Source organism: Somniosus microcephalus, chromosome 2 (genome assembly GCF_052327205.1).
Source record: "Somniosus microcephalus isolate GS21.2 chromosome 2, FLI_Smic_1.0, whole genome shotgun sequence".
Taxonomy (NCBI): Eukaryota; Metazoa; Chordata; class Chondrichthyes; order Squaliformes; family Somniosidae; genus Somniosus; species Somniosus microcephalus.
Window position 1 is genome coordinate 299,919,144 of NC_140988.1, and position 14,585 is coordinate 299,933,728.

Below are 14,585 nucleotides of genomic sequence, written 5' to 3' on the forward strand. Positions count from 1 at the left end.
GCACAGGGGGTCTATCTATCAGCACATGAATGAGAAGTGTTTAATGCTTTCCCTTTGAAATGAATCTGACTTTTTCCTTTCAAACTCTGACGGGCACGCTGTAAATTTCCAGTATTTTCTGTCTCTAATGAAAGAAAGTCTATTGTGCAATTCTGCCAATTTGAAAACACTTTCTACTATAATTTCTTCTGTTAGCATAACAAGTATACCCTCATTTCAAAACATGGGCTCACTTTTCAAGTTAGTGATAAAAACAGGGAGAAGTTTATATTGATGCAACTTTTCTTGGATTGTACTGGAGAAGGAAATAAGTTTTTTTGTAGATGTGTACAATTGTTGAAATTAGCAGCCTCTTTTATAATCTTGTCATTTACATTTGTCACTAAAATTCTGGTACCAATATCAATGTCCCAAAGACTATTTCAGTGAAAGAAGCTACCTTGAGCGTGTCCAAGATAAACGAATTTTTCAACACAGAACTGAGTGTATGCCCCACTGTTTGCTTTGGACTGTGAACTGAACCCTAATTGTTCAGGGAATCCAGTTCTTTACCCACTCACTGTGACCTTCATGTATTGAGACAAGAAAAGCAGAATTTTAGGGTCTAATATCTAGTGTAAATTCTTGTAACATTTTGGGATTGTCGCTCCCCTCAAGTTCTGTGTCTCAAGTGAGTCCTCACTTTCTATGATCCAGAGTGTGCTTTTAGCTGCCCAATATTTTGGTAATTTGTAGCAAACCCAGAGTTCAAACAGAAAACTCTCGCCACTGTATTTTATCTTGCTAGATATATCACATACCAGGTGATCTTCCTCGACCTCAGAAGATGGTACAATAAAGAGAGCAGCAATGACGCAACACAGATTTATTGTAGTTACAGTCTCCTCGGAGTGTTAGATAACACTCATGCTAAACTTCAGTGAAGTGAGCCTTCCATAATGTCCCTGAATATGAACCGTACGTGGTGATTTGCAGCTGACCTTGACAAGGTGCCTCTCTGGACTATCTATAGGTCTCTGATTGTTTCAGGTCAACTAATCAATTGAGACAAGGCAGGACAAAAAATACTTCCAAAAATTTTGACCAGGACAAAGGAAATTTAGATATGCATCTCAAACTCTGATAAAGTGGCCAATCAAATATATATTCAAACAAAACCCACAGCACAGTAATATTTGAATTGCATGGCTTGGCCCCCTCCTTGGATAGCTACCACAGGTATAACATCTTTCCTGGGGCTACCATGTACTGTATTAAGATAACTCTTCAGTGAGTAAACCTCATTTTTTACCCTGTATGTACAGTGACAAAGAAAAAAAATCCAACACAAAAAGCATTACCATGAAAAATTAGATGTCCAGTGTGGGCGGATAGGTCAAGTTTTGTGAAGTAGGAGAACCTGCACCTATAAAAAGCATTCAAAATACGATGGTCTAGGATAGGAACACAACAAAGGTTCAAAAACCTCAGCATTACCTTTGCAGCTTCCACCATCCTAGCTGTGGCATCGGCCAATAGCTTCGCCGCAGAGAGCAGTTTTCTGGAGTTCTCAAGATCAGATTCACCTTCAGCATCAGCTTTAATAGCATTGACCAAGTCTGAAGTAGCTTGGGCTAGAATTCTAGCCTGTCGCACCATCTCACCTATTTTGAGAGGGAGGGAGATTGTATTTAACATTCAATCAATATTCCAAACAAAAGGTCAGCTGTACTTTATCATTGTGCGTCAGCCATGGCTTAGTGGTGGTACTCTCGTCTGACTCAGATGGTCATGGGTTCAAGCTGCACTCCAGCAATTTAAGTACATAATCCAAGCTAACAGTTCGCTGCAGTACCGAAGGAGTGTTGCACGGTTAGAGGCACTGGGCTAAAAATTCAGTTGGGCGCCATTTGGGGCGCCAAGCTCGCCTGGGCGCCGGAATTACCGCTGCGAGCGGAGCCACTTGCGCCATCCGGATATTCAGTTTCTGCGCCCCAAATGGAAACGGGCCGCTAAACGAGGCTTCCCGCGCCCCGCTTGGGGCGCTGAAACTGAATTTCGGCACGCTAAGGGCCGCAGCACCACACGCTGCGGCACGGCAGGCTGCGGTACTGCAGGCCTTCCTCCCACTGTTAAGGGAGAGGTGCCTGCAACAGCGCAATCCCCGCTCGCGAGTGCTGGCAAATGAGCCCGGCACCAAGGAGAAGTGCCGGGCTCTCGGGAAACAGCCGGCAATGCCTCGAGGGGGGGGGGGGGGGGGTGTGTAGGAGGCCGGGGACGGAGGTGCGGGCAGGCGGGCGCCGAAAAAGCGGTCGGCGCACCTCCGCCTTAACTAGTGCCACTACCGCCACAGGTAGGCCCCTGTGTACCAGTCGCTATTTGCGGCCGGCGCTGAAGAGGCGGGCGCGACCAAATATAGCCATCGGGGCGATAGCGGGGCGCTGCGCACACCGATGACGTCATCGATGGCGGCGCAGCGCTACAGGTTAACGCCGCCATTAGCGCCCCGCTAAATATCGCGGTAGGTGTGGCCAGTGGCGCAAAAGCCACTGAGTGCCCTCTTTGGGCGCAAACTGGTGGCGCAGGCCACTGAATTTCTAGGCCACTGTCTTTCGGATAAATGAGGCTCCATCTGTCCTCTCAGGGGGACATAAAATATCCCATGACACTATTCGCAGAGGAGCAGGAGAGTTCTCCCAGTGTCTTGGCCAACATTTATTACTCAATCAACCCACTAAAACAGATTGTCCAGTCATTTATCGTTTGCTGTTTGTGGCAACATGCTGTGCGCAAATTGATTGCCGCGTTTGCCTACATTACAAAGTGACTACACTTTTTATTAAAAGTACTTAATTGGCTGGGACGTGCTTTGGGACATTGAGAATGTGATAGCTGCTAAAAATCTCTCTTTTCTCTTAGGCAGTCCCTCGGGACCGAAGATGACTTGCTCCCACATTAAAAATGAGTTCTCAGGTGCTAAAAATGCACATTCATTAAATATCACAAGCCATTTTACCAAAGGGGGCAAAAATAAAATTATCTGTACAAAAATGATAGAAATGAATATCTAGTCACTGTGTTCTGTTTATAAGATTATGGTAATTACCAGATGATGGTTCAGCAGTTAAGACAGTGAGGAGCTGAATCATGCAGTCCAGGAAAGTCCCAGGTTCAATCTTTGGTCTGCACTGAGTTAGCTGATCTCAGCTGGGGCAGTAATTAATGAACTACAATCTGCCTCGGTGACTCTAGGTTAGGTAGGCAGAGGAGAAAAGTCACCCAGTGATCCCGCCCCCGATCATTATCCAGCCACTCATGATGGAAAAACGCATGATACATCACTCAATCAAATGGTCTGCGGATACTCACTGTCCAGGCTAACATATTAAGAATGACAATTGAGCAAGTGTTGCCATCTGTGGAATCATACCACAGCAAAGAGTCAACACCTTCAGTAGAGGATAGAAAACCGGCAGAGAGAGAATTAAAAATGCAATTAAATTTATACATACAGAACCAACAATTAAATTGAATGAGAATGATGGAAGATTTGGGCACCCATCAGATTTAACTAGAATTTAAAAAGCTTTAAAATTGACATTTTTCCATCTATAGGAACCATACTTCATCAGTAATAACTGTAGAGTTTCTTTATTCAGTATTCATTCCACATTAGCATATTGTATATGGCCAGTCAAAGCAACAATTTCCTTACCAGCATCCCCCATGGAGCTGAAAATGTTTTCTGTCACTGTTAGAATGGTGTCTGTCGCCTGATCATAGCGCCCTAATGGATGTCCTCCAGTGGCATACAGCTTGATGTGCTGCAACAGGTCGTTGAGGGCTTGTGTCACAGCAGTGGCTGCCACACCGACCTGTTTCAGCAGCTGCTCATCATTTGTTGCAGCCTGCGAGGCCTCCACACATCCCTCCACTGATTTGGCAACTAGTTTTCCAGCTTCAATCAGCTGTTCCTGGCATACAGGGGAGCTGATTGTTGGAGCTACAACCTGTAAAGAGCAGAGATGTGTGCAAAATTACTTCAAATTATTTACAGGTATGCTCAAAGGACAATTAGGTGAATCTGATTTAACAAGCGCCATTATTTACTTCCAGAAATACAACCAGGCAAGGTCTCTACTTTTGGGATAACATTTATCGCAGCTACAATAGCAGCGCAGGTTCACCAGACCTATTCATCATGGCACCCTTCTGCCATGGTTTGAGTTTTTAATCATCTAATTTCTATGAGCTAAAGATGCAAAGATATTCAAGTTTCTCCAGTTAAACAATGCTACAAACATAAACTGTTTGTTTGGAACACTTACCTTAGTGCAAGCTACAAGCTGTGACGTGGAAAGTGCACACTGTGTCGCAGCTGCAATGACACGATTCTGTAATACTGAATCCTCGGTTTTCTGAGCCACATTCTTTGCCTTCAGGACCAAAGCTGCTGTTGCATTTGCTACAGCTTTGGCCAGGTGCATGAGCATCTCCTAAAAGTGGTCAGAAAATGAAAATTGATGGCATGCTCTAATGCTTGCTATTTTGAGGTAATTACATTTGATATGAAAATCAACACTGGGAATATTAGTCTATCTGGTTTAATGCAAACAAATGTCAATTTTCACAATTTAGAGCACAATGGAAATCATCTGCAACAGTCTGAAAATCTAGGACAATGTATACAATAATCACTACCATGATTAGATGACAGTGAGGTATAGCAGATATTGAAAAGCACTGTCTAGTTTTCATGGTACCAATTAACCTTGCTCTACTTTGATTGAACATTACTACTAAATATGACATCAGGATCACTGACAATACAAGTGTGTTCTGCACTGTAATAGCACAAAACATTTATATTAAATTATATACAGTTTTTCTTCCTGGTAACTCTAGCCACAGAGGCAATTTAAAGTCAGAACAAAATTCTAACAATTCCATGATGACCAGAATTGCTTTTCCAGAGATTGAAGCAATGTAATTTAAAATTAATCGTTAAATAGGAATATATTCATTTGACACAAATTAGTGCTAACAATCACTTTGCACTTATCCCAACATGCACTGTTCTGGGAAGTATTCAACCACTGCTGAGGTGGTTAACTACAAATCTTCAGGTCATAGGTGCTAATAATGCAGCTCAATGACCTGGTTCATTTGGTTTGAGTGAGACTATTAGTCCACCTTTAGGAGTAATATAGTTTGGTGAGATTTTCTATTCAGAATCTAGGCACGTCCAAATTCTACAGTCATGTGATCGTTATAACACTGACACTTTGAAGTTTGTCTCTGAGGAATGTAGACTGAGAAGAAAACTCATTTTAAAGGGCCGGAACTTGCTGGAAAAATAACGGTGTGTGAACAATACTGTTATAATGTGCAAATTGGCCAGCAAGTTCAGGGGGTTAAGAGATACGGTGTGAGTTGTGAAACTCTAGAACTTGCTGGTCAATTTACGCTGCTCCGTTGTTTGCTTCGCACAAATAGCATCTCACCCATCTTGCTTTCTCTCTTTATTTCACCTTCTGTACCCGATTTGACTCTTTCACCCACTCTAATTCACCCTCTTTCTCAGTCATTCTTCTGTTTATTTTGGAATCCATAAATCTCATTGGTTAAGGATATAGACAATTGGTCCCACCATTCAGTTGCCCTCACCACGCTGTTAACAGCTCGCATTTCCAGAAAGTTGCACCGCAAAAACGGAGTTGAAGGGCACAGGGAAATGTCTAACTAACGGCGTATGCTGCGAGATGCCCTGCTCCAGCAAGTTCCGGCCCAGTATCTAAGTAGGATCCCTCACACATTGACAATGAGACCATTTATCTTCAGTGTACTGTGAATGGCTCAATGTCAATCCTGACAGAAGGCATTTGCACATGTTGAATAAAGTTAGGTTTTGCCCAGAGTGTTGTATTTGATACGCTTATCAATTACTTCATAAAAGGTGATGAGTCGAAGAAGAGATGATGAGTCGAAAGAAATGAATAAGGCTTTTATTAGCTAAGAAGAGACCATGCTTCTTCGTGAGTGACTGAACAAGTCTGAACGAAACCCACACAGTGGTGGGTGGAGTCAGCTGAGGCATGCCTCCATACACAGCGCCACCCAGAGGTGGCAATATACAATACAGTGGTTTACCACATTCACCCCTTGTTTAATGTGAAGTCCGGCGGGGTGAAGGGTACTACAAGTTAAGTCTATCAGGAGGCCTTGTCTGACGTCCTGATCGTCGTGGTGGCGGCGGTGGTGTTGCAGCATCCGACGTCGGGTCTGGTGTCTGGGTGGTTGGCGAAGATTCCTGGGGCTTTGGCATGCCGTCTGCAGGGGTTGGGTTGGGAGGGGTGGTGGGGGATAACAGTGGTAAGGGGGATAACGGTGGTAAGGGGGATAACGGTGGTAATTCAGGGGTACCCGAGGGTGCGAGATCTCGTATGGAGACCGTGTCCTCCCGCCCGTCTGGGTATGTCACCCAGGCATACTGGGGGTTGGCGTGTAGGAGGTGCACCCGCTCGACCAGGGGGTCCGTTTTATGCGTCCTCACGTGCCTCCGCAGTAGGACGGGCCCAGGAGAAGTCAACCATGCCGGTAGCGAGGTTCCCGATGTAGACTTCCGGGGGAAAACGAACATTTTCTCATGAGGGGTCGCATTAGTGGCAGTGCAAAGCAGTGACCGAATGGAGTGAAGCGCTGCAGGGAGGACCTCCTGCCAGCGGGAGGTCGGAAGGCCCTTAGATTTTAGTGCTAAGAGGACTGCCTTCCAAACCGTCGCGTTCTCCCTTTCCACCTGGCCGTTCCCCCGGGGGTTGTAACTGGTGGTCCTGCTCGTGGCGATACCTCTTGTTAGCAGGTACTGCCGAAGTTCGTCGCTCATGAACGATGAGCCCCTGTCGCTATGTATATAGCTGGGGAACCCGAACAGAGCGAAGATGTCATTCAGACACTTGATGACCGTGGTACTGGTCATGTCTGGGCAAGGGATGGCAAAGGGGAAACGGGAGTACTCATCAACTATGTTGAGGAAGTACACATTGCGGTCAGCGGAGGGGAGGGGCCCTTTAAAATCGACGCTCAGGCGTTCGAAGGGGCGGGTGGCCTTGATCAGGCTTGCTCTGTCCGGCCTATAGAAGTGCGGTTTGCACTCGGCGCAGATTTGGCAGCTCTTGGTCATGGTCCTGACCTCCTCGATGGAGTAGGGCAGGTTACGGGATTTGATAAAATGGAAAAACCTGGTGACCCCCGGGTGGCAGAGGTCATTGTGGAGGGACTGCAGCCTATCACTCTGCGCGTTGGCGCATGTACCACGTGATAGGGCATCTGGGGGCTCATTGAGTTTCCCTGGCCGATACAAGATATCATAATTGTAGGTGGAGAGTTCGATTCTCCACCTCAAGATCTTGTCGTTCTTGATTTTACCCCTCTGCTTATTATTAAACATAAAAGCTACTGAACGCTGGTCAGTGAGCAGGGTAAATCGTTTCCCGGCCAGGTAATGCCTCCAGTGACGCACCGCTTCTACAATAGCCTGGGCCTCCTTTTCGACGGAGGAGTGTCTCGTCTCGGGGCCCTGGAGGGTCCTTGAGAAAAAGGCCACGGGTCTGCCCGCCTGGTTAAGGGTCGCGGCTAGGGCGAAGTCGGAGGCATCGCTCTCCACTTGGAAGGGGATGGACTCATCCACCGCGTGCATTGCGGCCTTCGCGATATCGTTCTTGATAAGAGTGAAGGCTGCACACGCCTCTGGTGTCAGGGGGAAGGAGGTGGCTTTGATGAGGGGCCTGGCTTTGTCTGCATAGAGGGGCACCCACTGGGCGTAGGAGAAAAACCCCAGGCATCTCTTCAGTGCTTTTTGGCAGTGGGGAAGGGGTAGCTCCATTAGGGGGCGCATTCTGTCGGGGTCGGGCCCGATGACTCCGTTCTCCACCACGCAGCCGAGGATGGCCAGGCGCTTGGTGTGAAACATACATTTTTCCTTATTGTACGTTAGGTTCAGCCGTTGGGCCGTACGGAGGAAATTTGCTAGATTAACGTCGTGGTCCTGCTGGTCGTGGCCGCAGATGGTGACGTTATCCAAATAGGGGAAGGTTGCCCGCAGCGCGTTCTGGTCAACCATTCGGTCCATCTCCCTTTGGAAGACCGAAACCCCGTTGGTGACGCCGAAGGGGACCCTAAGGAAGTGGTAGAGGCGGCCGTTTGCCTCGAAGGCAGTATACTGGCGGTCCTCATGGCGGATGGGCAGCTGGTGGTACGCTGACTTAAGGTCGATGGTGGAGAATACTTTGTATTGCGCAATCTGATTGACCATATCAGATATGCGAGGGAGGGGGTACGCGTCCAGCTGGGTGTACCGGTTTATGGTTTGGCTGTAGTCGATTACCATGCGGCGTTTTGCAGTGGTTTTAACGACTACAACCTGGGCTCGCCAGGGGCTAGTGCTACCTTCGATAATGCCCTCCTTCAAGAGCCGCTCCACCTCAGAGCTGATAAAAGCTCTGTCCCCGGCACTGTACCGCCTGCTTTTGGTAGCGATGGGTTTACAGTCGCGGGTGAGGTTAGCGAACAGGGGAGGGGGGGGGACTTTTAATGTGGAAAGGCTGCAGGTGGTTTGCAGCGGGCGATTTAAAAGTTGTTGGTTGCAGACTGTGAGTGGGGGGAGGGGTCCACCGTATGCTAGTGTGACACTCTTAAGGTGGCACTGAAAATCCAACCCTAGCAGGACGGCAGCGCAAAGACGGGGCAGGACTAGCAGTTTAAATTTTTGATATTCAGTGCCCCCTACTGACAGGGTCACCACACAGTAGCCGCTGATGTCCATTGACTGGGACTTGGACGCCATAGAAATGCGATGGTGCGTTGGCAGAATCGTGAGGGAGTGGCTACGTACCGTGTCGGGGTGGACGAAACTCTCTGTGCTCCCGCTGTCGATCAGGCAACTGGTGGCGCGGCCGTTTACCGCGATATCCATCATGGAGCTGGATAGATGGTGAGGGTGGCCTTGATCCAGCGTCACGGAGGCCAGTATGTGGCTTAGTGAGTCACTATAGTCATCCGCCGAGACGGTGGTCGGTTCCGGTGACGAAATGGCGGTTGAGTGCGTTGGATACGATGGCGGCGGATGCCATGCGGCCGGGGGTACACAAAATGGCGGATAAGATGGCTGCTCCCACGGCCCGCACGCTGCGCTGCTGGCTGGCTTCCCCTTGCAGGCGTTAGCGTAATGGCCTTTCTTCCCGCAGCCCGAGCAGGTAGCTGTCTTAGCTGGGCAGTGCGCTCTGGGATGTTTTAACTGGCCACAGAAATAGCATTTTTGGGCCTGGTTACTGGGCATCGAAGCAGTTCTTACCGGAGGCTGCTGTCTCGGTTGGGTCGCTGCAGCGGTTGGTGCCGGGGGCGGCGGTCCCGTGTCCCACGGTTTCGATTGCCATGTCTCGGCGCCGTTACGGGGGTATGCCTCGAGGTTTCGGTGGGCCTCCTCTAACGAGAGCGCAAGGGCAATGGCCGTCTTCAGGTCGGGTTCCTTGCTTTCTAGCAGTCTCTGCCGGGTGTGGTCTGACTGGAGGCCCCTGACGAAGGCATCACAGGCGAGTCCCTGCGCGTGCTCCACAGCCGTTACCGCTTTACAATCGCAGTCTCTGCAGAGTGCCAGTAGCGCCCGTGCAAATGCCCCTACCGATTCTCCCGGTTGCTGCCTGCGGGATCCCAAGAGGTGTCGGGCGTAAATTGTGTTCACTGGGCGCGTATATTGCCCTTTTAGTAGCTCGAGGGCCGCCACGTACGTATTAGAGTCCCGGATTAGCATATATACTTGATGGCTCACCTGGGCGGTCAAAATTTTCAGTTTGTGATCCTCCTCTGTAACCTGTGAGATTGCGAGGAAGGATTCAAAGCAGCTCAGCCAGTGTTCAAACTTGGCTGATGCACCCACATCTTGAGGGTCGAGGTCCAGGCGTGGTGGTCTGAGGGCTCTCAGCAATGTCTGCTGTATCCGTTGCTGTTGTTGCTCCTCAGGTGTCGCCATTTAACTTTTAGCTAATAAAATTGATACGCTTATCAATTACTTCATAAAAGGTGATGAGTCGAAGAAGAGATGATGAGTCGAAAGAAGAGATGAATAAGGCTTTTATTAGCTAAGAAGAGACCATGCTTCTTCGTGAGTGACTGAACAAGTCTGAACGAAACCCACACAGTGGTGGGTGGAGTCAGCTGAGGCATGCCTCCATACACAGCGCCACCCAGAGGTGGCAATATACAATACAGTGGTTTACCACAGTATTCTCTCTATAAAATTCTGTCAAATAACCATTGCTGCTCAGTGTTATTTTGCCAGTGTCACACAAGTCAGTTTTAATCAATGTAGGGTGGAATATTTGCAAAGTAATTTCATTAAAATTTAATCGCGAGAGAAAAGTGCAATCTAATTTCCACTTGAATCAGTTAGTAAAATTTTGGAGATTTAATGTTATTGACAATCTTGATTATTATACTTGGATTTGGAGAAAAATTGCAACGAATTGGTTTATTCAATGAAATGGCTGAATAAACTACATTTACCGTTTTGAGAGCAACACCTGATATATTCCTTGCTGTGTATTTTTGTGCACCTACAGGAAACTGTACAAAGGATTTACAAAATTCCAACAGAATGTTATTACATTAACACTCAACTAACTAATGCTTAGCAAATGTAATTTAAAATAAATCCTGTAGAGGTTAGCATATACCTGGAACCGTGGATCGGCGTCACTCTCCCCAATCTGCTGGAGAAGTTCACCGCTTGTTTGACCGACAGTACCAGCAGCAGTAAGCAGGATCTGTCGAGGCTGAAATACAAAATATTAAACTATTACACTTCTGCATCTACTTTAAAACAAAACTAAATACGTTCGACCTGCAGCAACTTATTGACTTTAACCAAAAGGGAAGGTCTGATCATAGTGGGTGTTACACAATATTACCTGCTTACCATATCAATTGTACGCGTCATTAGCACTTTACAACGATTGGTGACTTAAACAGGCTACTTTTAAATAATTAATTTGGTCAATTTGATCGGGAGGCTGTAAATAATTAATTATCTTCTGTTTTGCAGCATTTCTATAGAAAGCACTAACTTATTGGTTAGAAATTTGGATGAGTAATTATACATTCTGCCTATAAAACATTTACCACCGTTTTTACTCACTGCAACAGAGTCATGAAAAAGCCATGACTCCGATGCCCTTTTTGTTGCTGTCCATATGAATGTGACCTGCAATTTGTAGTTGATAACAAATATATAATGTAATCCTGCAAACTCTGTTGCATTTTAGGTAGTTTTCAAGATGGGTAGTTAAATTAGTTCCTGCTACACACACTGCTTGCAATAATCAAAATTCTTGGAATAAATGAAGAAATATCAGTTGACCTCAGCAGTAGCTGGCTGAGCAGTCTTCAGTAATTCTGAGACAGCACAAGCCAGGTTCTTAGCAGCTTTCAGTAGCTGCTGTCCATTTGCACCCTCATCCTCCATTAGGGCTGCCAGCAGTTTGACACCTTTTGACATCTCCGTTAAGTTTGAAGAGATGGTTGTCACTGCACATCCAACCGCTGTGTAGTCGGTGTCAAGAGGGTCTCCTGTAAAATAAAATCAGCACTGTGTTTTAAAGATAGCAATACCATAATTGGCACTGGAATAGGATTATATCTGTTTGAAATAAATTCTTAATGTGATGTTTAATGCAGAAATATTAATTGCGCATTACAATATATTATCCTAGATAATTAGAAATAACAAATATGATTCTGATCTTAAAAACAAGGCCAGAAGCACAGTTGAAAACCTGCTGCTGAGACATCTACAGTACGAAACTGTAAGTGAAGCAATCAACAAACAGCAAGCAAACAATAAGGCAATAAATCCAAACAACCTGGGTTTATGAAAGTCAGTTGATGTCTAAAAAACCTTCTCATGGATACATCTGTTTATTCTTTTCTGTACATATAAATAGATAAGTTAATTTACTCTTAGCCTGTTCTGCCATTCAATTAAATCATGGCTGATCTGTACCTCAACTCCATTTACTCACCTCTGCTCCAGATCCCTTGATACCCTTTCTAACAAAAATGTATTGACCTTGGTCTTCAAATTTTCTGAGAAATACTCATTTACCAGAGTCTTGCATCTTTAACTCTACCCAGTGTCTTTGCACTGCCTGATCACCCTTACTGACTACACTGTCCCCATCCCACCCATATGTCCTGCTGGTTGTTTTCTCACACTTTGACTTGCTGTGTGGCATTTCTACTATCAAACCCTTGTTAGAGATCAAGATCGAGAGATAGCAAACTAATCAATTGATATTAGGTTCCATTTTATATTAACACTATTGTTAAAAAACTTAAAACTAAAAATCTGCAAATATAACTGACAGGCAATATCTGTAGAACGTCAACAAATCTGTAAGGCTATAAATGTTGTCATATAAAGTAGCCTTGGATAGTTCCAATCTTCTCATGGACATATCTATATGTTTATTCTTTTCTGTACATGTAAATAGATACGGTAGTTAATGTTATGCCCTGAGAGTGTGCTGTGGAGCCTTTGGTATCTTGAGCTAATAATAGCCAAAGTAAACCAATCATGTAGGAATTGATGTAATGGCCTTTTACCTGAGCTTACAAGTGATACATCATTGTGATGTGAGATTGGAAGGAGAGAGAGGAGGCAAGGCTGAGGTCAACTAGCTGGAACACGAGTTCTTCTGTGGGGAGCACCTTTTGTAATCTCTGTTGGCTGTGTTTGTTCATTTAACCCTTAATAAACCTGCAAGAGTTTGACTCTGCTTTGAACTTTGTCTATATTATTATAAAAATACATTAACACCCTAACTCATTTAAATCTTTACCCACTGCCCAGTTTACCCCATCTGCATGGGCATAAGATCCCTCTCCAGCATGGGAGAAGAAAATTACATGTGGAGACTGTAAGGGTGCACTTACAATAATACAACATTGCATACATCAAGTGTGACACTGCTGACCATTTCTCTTCATCAATGGGTGCTTTCAAAGAATTTTATCCCTTTCCTAAAGGAATCAAGATTCTAAAACTAACACTCCGAAAAGTTTATTTCCTTAAAAAGGTCAGATATGAATCTGACAAACCTTAGATTTAATTTCATCTTCTAAAAATACACTGGATTAACACTGTATTTGTCACTGACTGACCTGCAGTGAGGTTGACCACTGATGCTGTGCCTGCAGTAATGGCATCAACCTGTGAATGGATCTCGTGTTTGGATTCATCCATTTTATTTTTTCTCCATGCTTTTGAAGCCTAGAACATAAAAACATTACCACATTAAAAATTAAATTCACTACATTTTGACGTCAATTTAGAATGACACCTGCAATAGAATTAGTGCAGCACAATGGGTTGTCGGGTCTACAGGATAACTTGCACAATAGCATACAAAGCAAGATCACTATATACATAAAGATTAGTTTATAAACATGTTTGTTTGTGCGACAACCTTTTAGCTTATAGTTCTGCACCCCACACAACGTGCTCAATGGTAGCACTGGTGAATGGTGGAGCGCCTCTGGAGTAAACCACAACAAAGTGATCAATATTCTATTTTTTTAAATCCATATTGAACATGTCGAGATCTTTTTAAATCAAATTTAAATTAGAAACAAAAGCAGCATGCTTTCTACAGTGTATTGGTCTAGTATGTGTGGTGATTGAACTTCTAATGAATATACATTTTTCACAAATATAAACAGATTTCCTGTGATATTGCTTAAAGTCAGGATTTTTAATATAATGACTAGAGTATTATAACATGTAATTATACAATTACATGTTACACAAGATGGGGATTTTTACCTCTCAATAGCCCCTTTTTAATAATAGGTATAAAGGGATTTCCTTAAAGAAAGCAGTAGAATTATTTTTAAAATAATTAAATGGGATATGCACACAACAAATTATTGCTAACAATCACTTGACACTTATCCCAACACGTACTGTTCTAGACAAGATACAACCACTGCTGGGGCAGTTAACTCCATGCCTTTGGTTGTAGGTGTAATAATGCTGAACACTGATCTGGTTCATTTGGTTTAAAAAAAAAGCGTGGTCATTGCACCTCCAGGAGTTGCATAGTTTGGGGAGACTTCTATTCAGAATGCAGTCAAGTCAAATTTCTATTGTAGTATGATCGATGCAAGACTAGAATCTTCAACTTTGTCCCTGTCTAACTGCTGAACATACCCATTATTAGCATTAGAGTCTTGCCTATGCACACAATTCCTGTCAAGTAACACTTACATTAATTTTCTTAGTTCTTCATAATGATCATTCAGATTACAAACAAGTGTGCTGCTCAATTTTATAGTTCCAGTTATTAACATCTGTTTTCCTTGAGCAATGGGCCACAAAACCAGCTTTCTATATTTGTAGTATATTTGCTGTACCCAAGATGGGGTAAAACTGAATCTTTTCAAGAGTAATGTGTTCAATTACATGAGAGGAATAAATGAGCGTAAACACAAAGGCCCAGTAATTCCGGTCCCAACGCGTGAGTACGGACAGGGTACTCACGCGTGGGCCCGTTGGA

At 44.7% G+C, this 14,585-nt stretch overlaps 1 protein-coding gene across 1 annotated transcript in view; it reads right to left on the bottom strand.

The window, feature by feature from the left end:
• Positions 1–14,585, bottom strand: part of LOC147123480 (talin-1) — a 287,370-nt gene that overhangs the window by 103,389 nt on the left and 169,396 nt on the right. The window contains exons 16-21 of the mRNA XM_085973632.1: positions 13,192–13,300; positions 11,390–11,598; positions 10,707–10,805; positions 4,308–4,475; positions 3,695–3,989; positions 1,477–1,643 (exon numbers count right to left, since the gene is read on the bottom strand). Coding sequence (XP_085829758.1) covers positions 1,477–1,643; positions 3,695–3,989; positions 4,308–4,475; positions 10,707–10,805; positions 11,390–11,598; positions 13,192–13,300 — 1,047 coding nt within the window. The remainder of the gene's footprint in view (positions 1–1,476; positions 1,644–3,694; positions 3,990–4,307; positions 4,476–10,706; positions 10,806–11,389; positions 11,599–13,191; positions 13,301–14,585) is intronic.